General features: G+C 37.8%; 2 protein-coding genes across 3 annotated transcripts; both read right to left on the bottom strand.

Moving 5' to 3' along the window:
• Positions 1-688: 688 nt before the first annotated feature.
• LOC131302012 (calreticulin-3-like) lies at positions 689-17,858 on the bottom strand. 2 transcript variants are annotated; one of them, XM_058328562.1, is made up of 14 exons: positions 17,602-17,817; positions 16,261-16,368; positions 13,744-13,936; positions 12,226-12,484; positions 11,927-11,983; positions 11,803-11,850; positions 11,232-11,318; positions 11,095-11,152; positions 10,799-10,866; positions 9,517-9,612; positions 9,357-9,413; positions 9,221-9,280; positions 8,001-8,036; positions 689-1,003 (listed from the first exon to the last, which is right to left on the bottom strand). In XM_058328562.1, the coding sequence occupies exons 1-14, from the start codon at positions 17,720-17,722 to the stop codon at positions 992-994; spliced, it is 1,260 nt and encodes a 419-aa protein (XP_058184545.1). In that variant the 5' UTR covers positions 17,723-17,817; the 3' UTR covers positions 689-991. The 2 variants fall into 2 exon arrangements, with proteins under 2 accessions (XP_058184545.1, XP_058184546.1); XM_058328563.1 differs by lacking the exon at positions 689-1,003 and adding an exon at positions 7,034-7,462 and having other exon boundaries at positions 17,602-17,858.
• On the bottom strand, positions 2,406-5,438 carry LOC131302013 (ankyrin repeat-containing protein BDA1-like). Its single transcript, XM_058328564.1, has 2 exons — positions 4,654-5,438; positions 2,406-3,586 (listed from the first exon to the last, which is right to left on the bottom strand). The coding sequence occupies exons 1-2, from the start codon at positions 5,224-5,226 to the stop codon at positions 2,822-2,824; spliced, it is 1,338 nt and encodes a 445-aa protein (XP_058184547.1). The 5' UTR covers positions 5,227-5,438; the 3' UTR covers positions 2,406-2,821.
• Positions 17,859-18,255: the final 397 nt, after the last annotated feature.

The raw sequence follows: 18,255 nt of genomic DNA, 5'->3' as shown, positions 1-18,255 counted from the left end.
ACTGCCACGCCACGCCCGCGTCGTGCCAGTCTAGTTCGATTGACGCTTCCACTTTTTACATCAAATTTATTAGACTAGTGCTTTTCCCTTCCACAATCTTCATTTACCAAACGCAATATAAAATAATGATTTTGTTTTTTTTTTTTTTTTAACGTCACTCTCTTGTAAATATTTTTATACTAAAAGTACACTTGTAAGGAAGTAGCATTAACAAAAAAAAAGTGGCAAAATTAGCAACCATCAAAATTTATCTTTTAGGAGAAATTTTTCAGTGCCGAGCGGGCACCAGCCACATGATGCCGAGCACGCATCTCAATGTTTGGACTTGAAGGGGTGTTTTGATAATTTTACACTTAAAAATTACCCAAACATATCTGAACCGTCCAAAACAAGTTTGGACGGCCGAAATGTATGCTCGGCACCACTTGGCCGGTGCCCACCCGACACTGAAAAACTTCTCTTTTAGAAGTGTGCATTTATGAGAAAGTGAAGCACAAACATCATGGATATCCTTATGACTGTATATCTCAACGCAACTCGCTCATGATTCACGAGCTATACGGACAAATTCATCACATTTCCAGATCAAAGAAGTAGCTCATCGCATCATCTCGGCAAGCTCTTTTTTGTTCTTTTTGTTCTTTTTTTCATTTTCTGTCCACGGACAAACAAAGCAATATACGACTCATACCGTCCAGAACCTTAACGGATCAATTAGCAAATTCCCAAGACGTGCAGTTTTACTGTCTGTCGCAAATATTGTTTATTATTGTCGTTACACAACAAGAAAGACTGATCGGACACGCATGAGAGATGAATGCTGAAATAGCCTTTCACGACTCGTCGTTTCTCTTGGGCTGCATTTTGATCTTGGATTTTGTGGTTTCAAGAATTGTTTCCCTCGCCTTTCCTCTTCCCAGCACAAGTTCATATATCTAAGATACAAGCGCAGGCATAGAGATTTTGAAACTGAAATTAGCTGACTCAGCTCTCATAGTTCATCCTGAAAGAAGAGAGGAAGGAATGTTTAAATTAGCTAAGACTTCATATATGCTTAGTAGGGAAAACAGAATTGGATCCAGAAATATGTACATGGTATGATACGGAAAACCACAGGTTTATAACACGATGAAGGATTGAACATGTCGATTACAGTAGAGTTAATGGTTGGCAAATGACATTTAAATTAAATGTGAATAGTAAAAAAGAAGTTTGAAAATCACTTTCCTTTTCGAAAAAAGAAAAGTTTGACTAATGGCGAAATAAGGTTGTACCATGGCAAAGCTAAACCATCAACACTCAGACATCATTGGTGTAATGGTGACCCCCAAGTCTTTTCCCAATTCCCATAACGCGTAGGAAAGTTCGTGGTGCTATTAAGAAATTCTACCTCCGTTGAAAAAGACCATTCGCTTTGTTTGTCATGAAAATACTGTTTGGTTTGTTAATGCACTTTGGTCAAAGCAAAGTTTAAACTTCTTTCACAAATTATAATTTAATGACTCATGGATATTTAGTAATTTGTGGGGAAAAAGTTTTATTTTTATTTTTTCTTTGACAAATTACAGCCTTCTTTAAGCTCTCCATTTGCTTGTTGGAAAATCTTTTTGAGACAGGGAGAGCATGAAATGGAGGGAACTTTAATTTGGGTTGGTGTTGTGCATCGGAGCCGTCGGATTATGTATTCGATACAGCTCGGATCTTATCTCGGCAATCAGCGATAAAGAGCCGTTCATTGCTGATATGAGATCCAAACAATCGGATACACAATCTGACGGCTTGGAGATGCGCAGTACGGTGCTGCATATTATTGCACAGCACCATCCCCTAATTCAAAATGGAGGCCATTTCATTGGTTAAAAGATCTTAAAATTAGTTGTGTTTGGTTCGGAGTTTAATTTAGTTTAGTTTTGGTAGTGGGTGGAGAGAGAAATAGAGTAATGATTGAATATAGAGGTAATGATTGGAGAGAGATAGAGAGAGATGAGAAAGTAATAATTAAAAAAATAGGGTAATGATTGGAGAAAGAAATAGAGTAATGATTGGAAACAAAACTAAAACTAAAACTAAACCTTCAACCGAACAACATACAATGAGTTCTAACTCTCACTAGTGCTAGTGTTATTAAGTGATCATTCATTTTACTCTAATGTGGGACTCTATTTTCTTAACATCCTCGCACGTGCAACCGCGTTTGAGCTCTGTCACGTGTGGCCACTTTTTGGATCCTATCATCAGGCAGCCTTTTTGCTGATCTGTAATCATAGGCTGTGGATTGTGAATTTTTGAAATGTGGGTGGAATGGGCTCCACTCTTATACCATGTGGAAACTTTATATCCATCTAAAAATCAATTGGCAATGACTGGAGAGACCTCAAATGTTATTAAGTGATCACTCATTCCACTTCCAAGCAATATGAGATTCTATTTCGTAACACAACCATACATGTCTACAAAAACACCACCTCTTGGAAAAACATTTCCAGTCCAAAAACACCAAAACAAAGCTATCAAAGCAACAACATATATAGCAGACACAGAAAAAACCCTAAACAGAACCACAAAAACTACCAACAAAAAGCTACACCAGCCAACATATAGCTACTACCCCAGGCAAGGAACTAAACGAGAGGAGGTTTAAGTGGAATCCTCCAAGCCCAACAAATTGAGCTTTCGGCTATCATATGCGATTAGGCTTACCTTATTGAACTAGCGCACCGCCTATGGCATAGTCTGATGCATCTGTGTGTACTTCAAAATGGCTTGGTGTGATTTGGCAACTGCGATACGAGGTCCCACACCGTCACCTTGAGATTAAAGATCATACATCGGCCTCATGATGACTTCCATTAGCTCCATTTAGACGATCTGTTGACGGTGTTCTCTGTGGTCGACGTGAGCTTGATATCCTGTCAATGGCCTGAGTTCGCCTCCTTCGCTCTTTAAGGAAACCTGTTATACATCGAACCATGGGAACAAGCAAATTAAGTGCCATCACGCCGCACCAGACAATGACTGCAATTGTAATGGTTTTACTTAGCGAATCCCTGTCTTTTTTTGGAGTGATCACGATGTTGGCAAACGCGTAAGAAAATGCCATTGATGTGATTGCCAACCACATGATCATTACCAAAATCCACATGAAACCCTTTCTCTTGAATGGCAACCCGCTAATGAGCAACAAAATTGTGCTCAATGACGCGACAAATCCTATCGTGTTAGAACGTAGGAAGTATAGGTATTTATTCGCAAAATTAGAAGCCATGACAGCTTCTCCAGCTTTATGTTCTTTCAAGTCTCCTTGCCAAACACCGCCCGGAGGGTTCACCCCAGCTTGAAATGCCATAGTCGCAATAAGTGATGCCACAATCATTAATGCGTCTCTTTTCTTCGTAAGCCAATCACTATGTACGAGATCCTTTGCTCTTTTAGCTTTTGCCTCTCGAAGAAAGTCTTCAATCTTCCGATCCAAATCTTTCGACTCAGATCCTTCATCAGCTAAAAAAAGAATATCCAATGCTGTATGCCCACTTGCATTTTTTGCATTGACGTCTATTTTGCTGTTCTTAAGCACATGCATTATGATCTGAAATATGTAAATTCGTTGTTACGGGTAGAAAGAAAGTAAAAGAAATTAGGAGTCAATAATATGCTCCCATCGTTCCTAATTATTCGTTCACCATTCTATTTTGACATGTCTTTTTGATCGGCAATAAAATTTATTGATAACTCGACAATGAGTACATCGAGTAAAGATTTTCTGTTTTGACATGTTCCGAAATCATCATAGATCTGATTCCTGGCTCCGCCACTAGGTGACCCTGACCACTAACTAAGTTACATCAATGACATTATTTTTATTCCCAATTCCAATATTACCTAGTAGTGACACTGGAATACAAACCATTCTATCAAAAGAAGCCAAACAGTCTTTTAAAGACCAAAATAGATCATAATTCTTCAGCTTCTTCGATATCTCTTAAAGATATGTTTACAATTTAAATTAAGTCTCTCAAATAAATAATTAAAAATATGTAATAGAAAAATCTAAATCGTAAATTATAAAAAGCGATCAATGGGCTCTAGCCCAGTTGGCATCTCCTGGTCCTTCCCGTGTGGGAGGCCAAGATTCAAGCCCCGTCACGAGCGTTTGAGATTCAGGTCCATGGATAACCTATGAAACTCTTTGTGAACTAATCTACTAATATCCCGCTAACCCCCGTTCCGTTGTTGTATATATAATATTTGCAAGAAAAAAATTATAACAAGCGGGGCCATTTATATTTGCTTCATTATGATCTCCCACAACTAATACGAGTATAATTTTAAGAAAGCAAATATGGCATGTTCTCATTAAATAAAAGAATTACACATACTTATGATTGTACAATAAATTGTTTTGAAAAAGTTATGTTTTGTGGTCTCCCATGAATTCAACTAACAGATGTTGCAGTATTTATTAATATTGCAGGTAAAATAATGCCCTTTATAAGCAGGGCTATTTCATGATCTCATATAAAATAAAATAAACTAAAAATTGTTGGTTTTTTACGAGCTCTAATAATTGAAGTGGGAGAAACGGGAAAAAATTGGGACGGGATCTAACTCGAAAAATTGACTATTTGTATGCGGCAAGAGATGGAGATCATGTACCTCGAGTTGTTGATCCAAGACAGCTAAATGCAGAATGGTGTTGCCATCGTTATCCTTGGCATTGACAAACTCTTCACCTCTCATCAGCTCGAGCAGCAGTTTCAGAGTGTTTAACTTATCGTGCTTTACACACAAGTGTAAGACGGTGCTCCCGTCCCGATCCAGCCTGACTCGAGCAGATCTGCGACACGTTCGCAACAAACAATCCAAGGCATCGACTTTTCCTTTTGCAGCCGCAATGTGAAGAGGGATATTACCGTCTCGATCGCGAAGAAGGCACATGTCGGGGCTCACATTCGCTAGTGCTTTGACAATCTCGGCGTGCCCTTTGGCCGACGCCAAGTGGAGGGCGGAGCGTCGGTCCGAGTCCAAGACTTCGGCAAGCTCTGGCTTGAGACGCAGGAGTTCGTTCACAAAGGGTGCTTTCCCGCACGATGTGGCTATGTGCAGGGGACTTTTCCCGTTGAAACACCCCACCACAATTTTATCGAGAATCAGTGCGTCTTCTCTCCTTATTTCGGGCAATGATTCTACATGCCCTCTAATTGCTGCTTCGCAAAGGCGCTGCTCCATTCTCTCTCTCTCTCTCTCTCTCTCTCTCTCTCTCTCTCTCTCGTTCGTCGTCTTGTGGCTCCCCTCCTCTAGTCTTCTTGTTCATAGCACACCAGAGTTGCCAAGTCAGTCAACTTGGTGTGAACAGCTAACCTATTCCCTGATCACAGTCCATTGACTCCATTCTCAGCCGTTCGCAGTGAGAGATTAAAATCTTTCCAGCAGAAATTATGGGTTTTCCACCATCATTATTTTGGGCCCTACAATGTGATAATCGCTGATCTGAACCGGTCATGTTATAGGGCCCATAGAGCAGTATCCTCACCCAAAAAATTAGCTTCACCGAACATCAATTGGTGTATCAAAATTTAGATTTTGGTTTATAAAACGAATGGTCATGGACAGTTTAACTTGACACGATCAGCCCGTCTATTTTATAAACTAGAATTCATCTTTTGATTGGCCTATCAATATCCAATCAAACTAATTTTTTGCGTGAATATATTATACTATGAGCCTTACAAGATAAACGATTTGGATGATAACAATTAATGCTTAGTTTCCATAAGGTGAAATGTCCATAATTTCTGACTTCGGTGGACGGAATTTAGTATCTCTCGGAGTAAAGGCTTTGTCTGAAGCGTGGCTTTGGAACAAGGGAAGGTTTATGGCCTATAAAGAGAGACCATTGGTCTTTGTATTTTGTATCTTAGTATGAGTGAGATCTATGAAATTTAAATTATGTGTATTGTTGGTTAATAGCAAAAATAAATCATACGCCCTTCGTCCCCTTATTATAGTTCAATATTCCATTTTGGATTGTCCCTTAATAAGTGTCCATTTGGTAAAGTTAGTGGATAAAAGTTGGTACATTGTCTATTTTGTCCCTAAAAGTATATTCCATTTTGAAAAGTTAGTAAGTAAAAAGTGTAATGATGATGAGTAAGTAGGAAAAGTGGAGGAAAAAGTTGATGTGAAATGTATAATGATGATGTTTTTTTAATAAGTTGGAGTTACGAAGTCGGATATTTAAAAAGGGACGAAGGGAGTATATGAATTTTGGTTAATTCTTGAGGAATTTTGACCCCACTTGAGAGTAATCCTAGCTCCGCCCTTGCTCGTAAGGTCTATAGACTTGATATTTGGCTCACAGAAATGTGTGGTATATTGTGTCCCTCGACCACCGAATAGTTTTTCCATTTTCAAAAGGGAATTAATTTTAACACTCCATTTTTTACCATCTACATAACTTTTTCATCTTTATTTGCTGTAAATTTAAAAAATTGCCCCTTCATGTGTGGAAAATTAAACTCATGAAAGGGTAACAAAATAAATTCACACTAATAAAGGCAAAAAAAATGTAGATGATAAAAAAAATAGTGTGAGAATCACTGCCCTCGTCAAAATGATTTTCCATATTAAGGGCGCCTTTTATAATGCCCGTGAGGTTCTGTTAAAATAAAATAAACAAATGCGCGCAGGTGGGCCAACTTTGTGCATCTTTGAGCACGTGATGGTCCTTCGGAATTTTGTCACTTCATGATTCCATCTTAGATAATCTCATTAAATAATGGTAGGTTCAAAAGTAGAAAAAACTTTTAATAACAGTGGTAAGTCTATTAATGCTCGTTTTCAAACGTGCCACGCCCGCGTCGTGCCAGTCTAGTTCAATTGACACTTCCACTTTTTACCGCAAATTTATAAGAGTAGTGCTTTTCGCTATACAAAATTTATCTTTTAGCGTGTGTATTTATAAGAAAGTGAAGCACAAACATCATGGATATCCACTGTATATCTCAACGCAACTCGCTCCATGATTCAAGAGCTACACGGACAAATTCATCACATTTCCAGATCAAAGAAGTAGTTCATCGCATCATCTCGGCTAGCTCTTTTTTGTTCTTTTTTCATTTTTTCATTTTCTGTCCACGGATAAACAACGCAATATACGACTCATACCGTACAGAACCTTAACGGATCAATTAGCAAATTCCCAAGACGCGCAGTTTTATTGTCTTGTCGCAAATATTGTTATTATTGTCGTTACACAACAAGAAAGACTGATCGGACACGCATGAGAGATGAATGCTGAAATAGCCTTTTCTCTTGGGCTGCATTTTGATCCTGGATTTCGTGGTTTTAAGAATTGTTTCCCTCGCCTTTCCTCTTCCCAGCAAAAGTTCACATATCTAAGATACAAGCGCAGGCATAGAGATTTCGAAATTGAAAGTAGCTGATTCAGCTCTCATAGTTCATCCTGAAAGAAGAGAGGAAGGAATCTTGAAATTAGCTAACACTTCATATATAGGGAAAACAGATTTGGATCCACAACTACGTACATGGTATAATACGGTAAACCACAGGTTTATAACACGTGGAAGGATTGTACATGTTGAATACAGTAAAGTAAATGGTTAGCAAATGACATTTTACAAGTCGTTTAAATAGGCAATCCATTGAATTTGGCGCAATAATCAATCTCATCACATGTCGTCGATATTGACAATGCCAAGGCTCGAGTAGTTATGAAAGCATCAAAAATACGACAGTTTAAAATGTCGTTTTTTCAGCCTCCTATTGTTTTCTTTCCCTCATCTTTTCTTTTTTTTCTTCGGCTATATCTGGATCAAAGATTGAATAAAGGATTTTGCTGGCCCTTAATCTCTAAATTTTCTATTCTTTTCCTACCAAATTCTTGTTCCAAATACAACCTTCATCTGTATCATTGTAGCTGCTCTAGGGTTCTCATACGCAATTTTGAAGAAAAAAATTGGAGAGAGAGAGAGCTTGCTTACATGGTAGTCATCATCCAAGTAGTCGTAGGGATCATGCTGCAAAGGAAGGTTTTTCAGTTAGATTCCATAAACAACAATAGAACGTTCTAGCAATAAATCAGCATCAGCATTGTATTACATGAATAACGATACAATGTTGAACACAAATATCTCGGAAATTTCACTCTTTCTACAAAAGATATGGTTGGTAAATCCCGTTGGTCAAAACATGGGTTTGAATTTGAGTATGCAAGCTGAAAAGGACTCAACGCCTTAATGAGCCTATCACACGTAACAATGCAAAAAAAAAAAACATGAGGATAAAAATTAAGTGCTACAACTTTCGGTCCTTTTTAAAGGATTTTTTGTTTGTTCCTGCCTCCTGGAGAATGATTAATACCGTTCGACATTTGCGCTAGCGTGAGCTTAATATACACATTACAGACTACTCATAATCATGCAAAACATATCATCCAAGTATGCACACTAAGAGTCTCCATAATAGCACATGCATGTACGTATCGACTTAAAACATTTCAGCTATATTCATAAAATTGTAGGTGCATTGTCATGATAGCAGTAATGTACTGAGAGAGTGACGGGGTTGTATCAATGTATTGTTCTTTATGTATGATCTGAAAATGTAATTATATCTTCTCAGCTTCTCTCATGAAACTGATTGGCTATTTTGATAATGCCACCTAACAGATGGTTAGTCGCACAACGGAGGGACTACGCAATTCTCTTGGAATAAGCATTCTAACGAATCAGCCTTCTTGTTTAACCAAAAAAGGAGTCTGGATACGCTCACAATATGGAGTAAGGAAAGGCCACCCATTCCCTACCTTCTGTGTTTCTACAAGTTCTGCAACTATTCACTACCTAATAGCGATCTCATAATATCCTATCTTAAGAAAAAACTCTCATTGTGTCAAGTGCTAAGAACACCAAAACCAAGCCCTTGATTGGCAAAACGAAAAATGGCAGCAAACCTTGCATCATAACTTTAAACTACCAATATGATATACTTTTAAATTCAACCAAAGAAAAGGTGATAGTTCTAGTCTCTATTGCCAACCAAAAATGGCAGCAAACCTTGCATCATAACTTGAAACTACCAATATGATATACTTTTAAATTCAACCGAAGAAAAGGTGATAGCTCTATTCTCTACTAGAATAAAGGAAAGTGCAACCAAAGATTCCTGGAAAGGTAGACGATTAGTGAATGATAGGTAATACCCTTCTATGGTGCCTCTTCCTCTTCCTCCTCTCACTGTCATCTTTCGATTTCTTTCCCTCCTGCACAAATCATTATTTTAATTAGTAGGAGAATATTTAGAAGGAACAATAGGTCAAGCCGCAAAACTTTAATCACCTCATCTTCCCGAGCTCTTCTAATTTTCTCAGCTTCCTCAAAGGCATCTTTTTCAATCTGAAATTTCACAAATGAAAGAAAAACCAATTAGAGGATAGAGCAGGCTGTAAACTGCAATCATTTGATAAAGACGTGCAAGACTCTGACGAGCAATCCTCACCTCCCTATTCTTAGCCCATATTTCTTCCACAACTTCCCTTGCATACTGTGGGTCATCGCAAATAAGAATGTTGTCGTACACTGAACCAGCCATTACCTGCAACGCAATATTAAAGCTTAATAAGTCCGGGACAAGACTTTGCAATGCAATGGAGGTGGCCCAGACCTCGTAATGCTATTACACAGGAGATTATTAGGAATACTCCTGATTTACTTCCCTTCCCTGAAGAAGAAGATAGAGTTGTGTGGACTCTTACACATGATGGAAAGTACTCATCAAAATCTGTCTGGGAAGCCTTGAGGCCTGTTGGTGAGGAGGTTCCTTGGCACAGTTTGGAGTGGTTTAGATACCATATCCCCAGATGGGCCCTTATACAGTGGATGGCCTTCCATGGGAGGCTTGCTACTAGGGATAGGTTAAACTCCTGGGGGAAAACAGATAATGATAACTGTGTTTCGTGTGGGGTTAGGTGGAATCCCATGATCACCTCTTTTTCAGCTGCTCCTTTTTTGCTATGGTTTGGTCCTCTCTCCTTGCCAAACGTAGCATTCACAGACCTCCTATGGCTCCGAAGGATGAAATACCTAGGAGTTCTAACTTTTGCAATCAGAAATCTATGGATAGCACATATAAGTTGGCTTTTTCTGCTACTGTCTATCACCTTTAGGGTGAGAGGAATAATCGTAGCTTCAGAGGTACAGATTTGAACTGGCAGATTGTTCATGAGCAGATTATAGATAGTATTTGTGCCTGCATGTGTGGGTGGTGTAATGTGGATCAATCTACGGCAAATCAAAGGCTTTTGGAGGTTTGGAGAGTTCCCTTTTGGCCTTTTCTGTGTTTAAAAGTGCTGTAAATCTGTAATTTTCCTTTAGCTTTCTTTTTCTCCTTTCCCTTAGCAGGGCTGGGGTCCTGTTGAGTCTGTTAAGGTTTTCAAGGGTATGCTCTTGCCTTCCCTCTTCTTGGTTGGTTAACAAATTTTGACTTCCCAAAAAAAAAAACTCCGGGACAAAGCCTCAAAAACAAAGAAATAAGGGGTTGGCTCAAACCAAATGGAGAGATTTTTTTCTTCTTTGAAAACAAAATTGGGTTTCAGAGAAATGTTATGAGCAAGTTTGAAAAATTCCATGTATTTGGCCACATTGACTCAACTCAAGGACATCAAAGTTTTGGTTCTCACATAAACTTTAAGTAGTCTGATTTGACAGTGAAGCATATAAAATTTTCACTGATTCAGCTTGAAACCGACGTATAGAATAATAAACAGAGTGAAGACCCTTACCTGCCAAACTTCGATGCCCACATATTTGATCGGTTTCATCACATAAAGGTCAGGATCATCCTCGAAGTCTGTAGAGAACAAATTAGTAGACTAATCAAATCCAGATATGAGGCTAAATAGAAAACATAGAGGTCATAGGATTACAACTTACAAGTGATTAGCATAAATCCTAATATGTGATTATTACTCAATAAAATTTGAAACTTCGACAAGACATTGAATAAAGCAGGGAAGATACTTTAAGGTGGAAAATTGTCACCGCCGCCAGTAAGAAGTTTTCTAGAACAGCTTGCTACCTGGGTTGTCAATCCATGGAGTCTTCCACTTGCCCTTATAGTTGGGGTTCTTGATTTTCTGAAGCACCAAAAATCTAATATTAGAAACAGCAATGAAATGTATCTAGTCCACCTCCATATTAATAGCTTTTAAGCACCTTGCGCTTCCATGGTCCTTTATATGCTGGATTTGGGATCTTCTTGGGTTTCCACATCCCATCTTCTTCTTCATCCCAATCAGCAGGCTACAAAAAATAAAAATAAAAAGCAGCATGATAATGTGGCATGTAAAAAAACAGAAATAAAAACTTATCATTGCTTGATTACCTATCAGTAAACCTGCACATGTCCTTGCCCCATTCATAAGGAGAAAACCGGAAGAGAAAAAATTTGCGGCAGTAGGGCAGTATTGGTAACGAAAAATCACCCGATGATCAAAATAAACAGAAACAAGATGCGGCAACCTTATTTATAGGTATATAAGAAGGTGGAGGCGAAAAAATTGTATCCATTACATCTCCACCTCAAACAAGTAATACTTGGCATACCATCAAGACAAAGTGAAACAATAGTATGGGTAAGTCTGCCTCCACTACTTGTACTGAACTTTAAAATTGACAAAGCATCTAATTGAGAGAGAGAGAGAGAGAGAGAGAGAGAGAGAGAGAGAGAGAGAGAGAGAGAGAGAGCATCTAATCGCAGAAAGAAATGCTGGAACAGTCAACAAACCTTTCTAGCCTTTGGATCAGGGATCTCAGCTGGTATGGAATCATATCCCTGAAACATCACAGATAGAGCGTAAAAATTGTGAAACCTATTCGGAAAAGATTGCAACTTGTGAGAAGTACAATACCTCTGGTTTGACAGCATTAGGATCATCAATATACTCTCTATCATCCCAGTCTGCTGGCTGCAAGAGAAGGGAAAGCACAATATAATTTTGGTGGAATGACGATCCAAGTACATAGGGATTTCCAGTCAACAAAGCAAATAAAACATGAAAAACAGAACACACCCCCTTATCTCATATGCATCAGGAATGCTCTAACAAGATAGGAGGTACTCGGACCAGAATGGTGTCTATTTAAAAACCCCCAACTACATGTTTTGTGCATACAAAATGATCAACAATGTCCAGTAATGACACAAAACCTTTTTTGCTTTGACAGCTTTGATCTTTTGTGGAGGAAGGATATCCCAATCTGTGTACAAGCTTCCAGTTTCTCTCTCTCGGTTATCAATTAGGATGCTGTAACTTGCATCAGGCCTCAAGATAAATGTGTAGAAATGTGTTAACTTGTCTGTTTCACATTGTATATCCTTTTTGATAGGATAAGTCTGCCCCTGATAGGAAACTATAACATGGAGCTTCTTTGTTTGCGTCCCACATATATCTGGTCCAAACATAAGGCTGCAATATAGGAAAATGAGCAGTGAGAGATGTGACTAACAAATCGGGGAAAAAATTTAAACAAGCAAACACTTTGGGAGCAATTAGTCTTTGAGCAATGGAAGGTAACTTGACAGTTCTCAAATACAAATTGGCGGATCACTTACAGATGCCTACACCAAGGCACCTACTAAAACCTTGGTTTTCCTTACCAACTCAATCTGTTTTCCTTAGGCGTGAGCACATAACAGCCCAACCCGCTCAGACCGACTGGCCCCACCCGAATCGAAGCGTCTAGGACAGTTTTGAAATGTTCTACGGTCGAAATCGGTTTGACGTTTCAAAAAATTCTGGATGTTTGGGCGAGTCACAGGTTACAAATGAACAAACCTGTTAAACCAAGTAACCGACCACCCAACTGACATATTAGTCAAACAAATTTCAGCCCTACACGTGGGATGCTCTCTGCCATCAAGGTGACAATCTATCTCTCACATAGATCCGATAGTATGTGTTTGTGTGAGCGCGGTAACACGCAATGCAGCTACTCACAGAGACTGCAGTGGGTCTGTCGACCTCTCTATAAGATTTCCCTAAAACCCTGAAATTTCATCTGCAGAATGGTGGATGAGAGGGAAAGTGGAAAACTATCCACCTGACCAGATCCAACCGAATTCGACCGCAACCCGAGCGACCCAAAACCCAATGTGTTGTTAAAGTTACAGATCAAAATCGGGAAGTCATCTTCTCAAACCCAAAGTATGCGGCTCGGGCGATGGGTCGGCACCAGACCCTACCCGACCCAACTTGACCCGTGCACACCCCTAACTTTTTCTGTCATGTCCTTCCCATTGTAATGCCTTGGTTGCAGATTATTGCTCAAAATAGTAGCTTGAAAGTTTAAAATGAAAATTCCTTTATTTTAGCATAAAAATGAGCAGCCTCTGAGTTCCTTGAATACAAACTTAGAAATCTGATGCTTTTCAAAAAAAAAACTTAGAAATCTGCATTATATGTACTCTACAACTACTCCTCTCGGCATCCTCCTTATATGTAGTAGAACATCATCTATTGAAAAATTTGTATATTTGGTCCCTACATTAAGTAATATAAGGTGAAATACAACCCCACCCCCAATTCTCCTTAAGTTAGGATTGTGCCAAAACAAATCATTCTCAATGCCTCATCCCAATTATCTGCGATCCACCAATGTTTCTGGCAAATAAAGAAAAGCACCTCAAAAAAAATAAAGAAACCAAGAATAAAGCAAAATGATAGACCTGTAAGGAGTATCACCACCAAATTTCTTCTGATTGACGTAACCAGAATGAAGCTTAATGTAGCCACCACCACATTCAATGTCCTGTTCCAACTTTATAGAGTACTGGACCACTAGAGTTCTGTCCCTGTTGGTAAACTCTGGTATCTTCGCAGATATTGCATAATGCTTGGCATCATTGTACGTCTGAATACCTACAAGATTTACGGACATCTATTATAACGTCTTTAGTCACTTAGCAACTTAATTGGCTAACTATGTAAATTGCAGTTATGTAAAGTCTCAACTTATTACCACCTCAGAGTTGCATGCTACCAAAAACACTGACAACACAAATATAAAGAAGTACCCGTATATCTTTCGAAGTAGGCATGTTTAGCAAAAAAAAGGTTTGTACTATTACAGGTACAGACTATAGCTTCAAACAAGCCAACCTTACCGAACTGTCATCAGCAGACAAGTGTGCATACAACAAATAGGACATGAAATGAACTTAATTTGTTAAGACTACTTTTACCTTTTATATCATTAGAATTGCTCAAACCAAGAGTGTAGATTAAATCTATGAGGTTCCAACAAATAGGGAGCACTTATCTATCCATGTGTGTGCGCTAAATAATAGGCTTATTGACATTTTTGGTCCCGAATGTATTACTCGCATGCCGTTTTGGTCCCCAACATACCAATTGTAACAATTTCATCCCCAACGTTTCAATTTTGTGTTTAAAAGCTCCCTGCAGCTGACACCATCGCCTCTTTCCGTTAAATTGGTTGGATAAATTACAAATATCCCCCTTAAGGTTTATATTTGCATTACAATAAAGCCCCTACTTAATATCTACAAGGTTTATATTTGCATTTCTTTGATTTCTGTCAACTCTTTTTGGATTATTGATTCATCTCGACGAGAGAAATTCAAAAGGTGAAAAATCACTATCGAAATTTCTTCTTTTTTTTTTGAATAAATGACAAATATCACTGGGCAGAACACAAACGCTTGGCAAAACCACCTCCAATTTTTTATGGAGAAGTAAAAAAAATGCAATTTTTTTATAGTCTAGACCACTTCAACCCACCATAGCCGCTCATTCAACTCACCACCTCTTAGACTTAGAACCCTCCATCTCCATGTTTGCCTTCCTGATCTATAGTCTATCTTTGTGTGTGTACATTTGTATATGTTGTAAAAGGATGCAATTTTTTTTTTGTCGCAAATCCAACAAATGTAATTTTTTTATGGAGAAGTGAAAAAAAATTGCGAAGACAAACAGTGATTTAGTCATGTAGGTCTTCATATTAATCATAATCAATTCAATTTCACCGCCTCTATTCCAAATATAATTTGGGATGAACTCGTCTACGGGTATTGACCATCAGACCATGAGGCCCACTTTCGCGTTCCACACAAGTGATCCGCATTATTTCAAAAAAAAAATCTCGTGGCCTCATGAAAAATCATCTCAATAGGAAAACAACAAGTGCTTGTAGGTCGATAATGTTCAAAGGTAAAAAAATTGGAGGTGGTTTTGCCGGGCGTTCGTGTGTGTGTGTAAAATAAAGCCTTTTTATATTCATACATACCTATACATCTACAATGAAATAAGACGACCAAACTGTTACTCCTTAGGCTTCATTTACTTTCCTAGGGGGGGGGGGGGGGGGGGGGGGGGTGATTGGGGTTGAGATTTCACGAAGGGACATACACAACAATATCCTAGAGGTACGATTCGGCTAGATGTAATGTCCAATATCTTGACAAACATTTAACACAACATTGTCTGCATAAACTGATTACTGGAAAGCACTAACGGAATGAGTAGAGTCCAAATGGATCAAACGTGATAAACTCAAAACTAGTTCAATGTTTCCAATCACTTCAGATTAAGTTAGCATTCTAGTTTATGATTAAAGCAATGAAGCTCTATTTTACAGTAAAAAGTTTTTCAGAAACACGGGCATGGAAAAGGACATGATATGGACACACTGACACTATTTTTCCTAAATTCATAGCGTGATTTAACATAAATCAACATTCTAAATATAAAATGGAGCGCCTGCAGCGAGAGGAATTCAGGCATGTTTAGGAAAACAGAATCAGTATGAGTAATTAATAAGATTGCACCAAACATGAATATAACAAGAGTCATCGAAACATAAAATTTTACACACAAATCAAGTTTTTTAACCAATCAATCAAATTGTTTTAACTGCAGTCATACAAACACCAATCAAGTCAACATTCTTTTCTTTGTTAAGTTAACCACAGTTCACATCCGAGTGTGTTCGAAGAAGCATACTGAAAGTCCAAGAATCATATAATTAGGCAAACATAATGAGTTGAGTAATTGATCAAATTGACACAATAGCAACTGTCGTCAAAACACAATTTGATGGATAAATCACATTTGACCAATAAATCAAAATTGATGTAACTACAACCATATCGCCAATCAAATCATCTTCTTTCCTATGCGAAGATGAAACACAGTTCAAAACTGAATATAGCTGAAAATATTACCTTTATCGTTAGGATCACCAGCCCAATTCCCTGCAGTGTGCTTGAACGTACCCGCTTTTCCTTCACTCCTCTTCCAATCTGATAGAACCCAACGGCTTTTCCACCCATCTTTTTCACATAAATGGAATAAAAATGTATTTAGAAAGCCACTTCATTCCAACCAAATGGTAACAAGTTTAATAATGAATACTCTCTACATCCGCATATACATATCTATGACGAAATGGGAACAAATTGAATCATGAATACTTTCTATATAGGCATATCAATAGAGTAACATGGATATACTTTTAGGGTGAATCGAAGTTTAGTTGGGTTGCCAATTAGTACAAATTACTTTCAATTAAAACAAAAACACTTCATTTTCAACCAAAGGTTAACAAACTGAATCGTGAATACTCTATCTATACGCATAAAAATGTAGCAAATACCTGCATATTATGATAAAACTGAAACCAAGATTGGTTGCCAAGAAACACAATCAAACAAACTAAACTTTTGATCATCGAATTTCGTAGGGTAATGCAGGGTGTCTCGGGTCAGCTTGCGTGCACCTTAGACTAATCACTCTTACAGCTCCTCCCTCAGCCCTTTCACAAGCATACGCTTGGGGTGAGCTCCAAGAATTGCTTGCAAGGAGAATTGAAACTAATAATTTTGGAGGGAACAAACCCTCATGTCTCAGGCCACAACTACTTGGCCAACCCACTCAGGTTAAAGATAGTAATTTAGTATTCTTTTCGTCCCATTTTAAATTTCTCTTACGGGAATTCGTGCATTTTCAAACTCCAAAAATATATATATATATATATATATATATATATATATATATATATATATTTTACAATTTGGTGTAAAAAATAAAAAAATAATGTATATAAATTTTTTTGGGTTTTAAAAATGCACGTATTACCACGGGGGACATTTGATGTGGGACAGAGGAGTAAAGTCTCCATATTTAGGATAAATTGAAGTTTAGTTTAGTTTTTCAAAAAAGTAAAAATTATAAATAAAAAAAAAAAACCACTTCATTTCAACCAAAGTTTAACGAATTGAATCATGAATACTCTCTAATTAGGATGAATTGAAGCTAAATGGGTTGCCAAAAAATATACCCCAATAAATTATAAAACCTTCGAGTCATAAATTTCCTCTCTTTTTTCAGCAAACAAACAGTTGAAACTGCTTATCACAAGGCAAAAGACCCAAAAAGTCATTATATACTGGAACTGGAAAGTGATTGAGTTAATTTGAATCACTGTTACTTTCTCAAGAAAACCAAACAGTGGAAACTATGAAGATGAAAAGGGAGCGACTGGATTTTAGTAGTAAGAGATTTACCATCGAATCTCTCTTCGAAGAAAATCTCGGAGTATGCTGAATGGATGAGACAGAAGGAATGGAGAGATAATACGAGCAGCAGCGGAAGATTGAGCGGTTTGATCAACTGTGGCTCTGCCATTTTTGGCAGCCTGATGAGAGAGAGAGAGAGAGAGAGAGAGAGAGAGATCAGTGGAGGAGAGTGAAAGGAAAGAGAATATGGGGGGACATTTTGAGTGCCCTGCTGCTCGGGGTTTGATTTTCGGGTTGACTCCATATTTTCTACGAAGACTTCAAATTTGTAATATAAATACAAAAACTCCATTAAAATTGATCTTTAAATTTTGTAATACTCTACTCGTCCCATTTTTTTTTATTATTTCTTTTGTATCTATGGTGTATATTATTTAATGTGAATCTTCGAAAATAGGTAATATAAATCTTATTTGATAAATTTTAATTTGTTCAATGATAGAAAGTTATCGAAATCTTGAAAAAATTATGAATTGAAAGATATACGTAATGGACACAAAAAAGACAAAATGAATAATGAACAAACAAAACTAAGTGGTCTTGATAGATTTAACTATTTGCTTCATCATAAGATTTCAGGTTCGATTCTCCTTATCAACAACTCTTGGGATCACCTCACCCCATGTGTAAATGTATGAAAAG

The sequence above is a fragment of the Rhododendron vialii genome, chromosome 9a (assembly GCF_030253575.1).
Source record: "Rhododendron vialii isolate Sample 1 chromosome 9a, ASM3025357v1".
Classification (NCBI taxonomy): Eukaryota; Viridiplantae; Streptophyta; class Magnoliopsida; order Ericales; family Ericaceae; genus Rhododendron; species Rhododendron vialii.
This window is presented reverse-complemented; position numbering and strand designations above follow the sequence as displayed.

Excerpts from the sequence above, each read along its gene's own strand:
- LOC131302013 (XM_058328564.1), bottom strand. The coding sequence starts at position 5,226 with ATGGAGCAGCGCCTTTGCGAAGCAGCAATTAGAGGGCATGTAGAATCA. Across the intron at positions 3,587-4,653 it reads TCTTGGATCAACAACTCGAG|ATCATAATGCATGTGCTTAA; the intron begins GTACATGATCTC and ends TACATATTTCAG.
- LOC131302012 (XM_058328563.1), bottom strand. The coding sequence starts at position 17,857 with ATGGAGTCAACCCGAAAATCAAACCCCGAGCAGCAGGGCACTCAAAAT. Across the intron at positions 9,613-10,798 it reads TGGGCATCGAAGTTTGGCAG|GTAATGGCTGGTTCAGTGTA; the intron begins GTAAGGGTCTTC and ends ATTGCGTTGCAG. Across the intron at positions 9,281-9,356 it reads GAAGAGCTCGGGAAGATGAG|GAGGGAAAGAAATCGAAAGA; the intron begins GTGATTAAAGTT and ends TGATTTGTGCAG.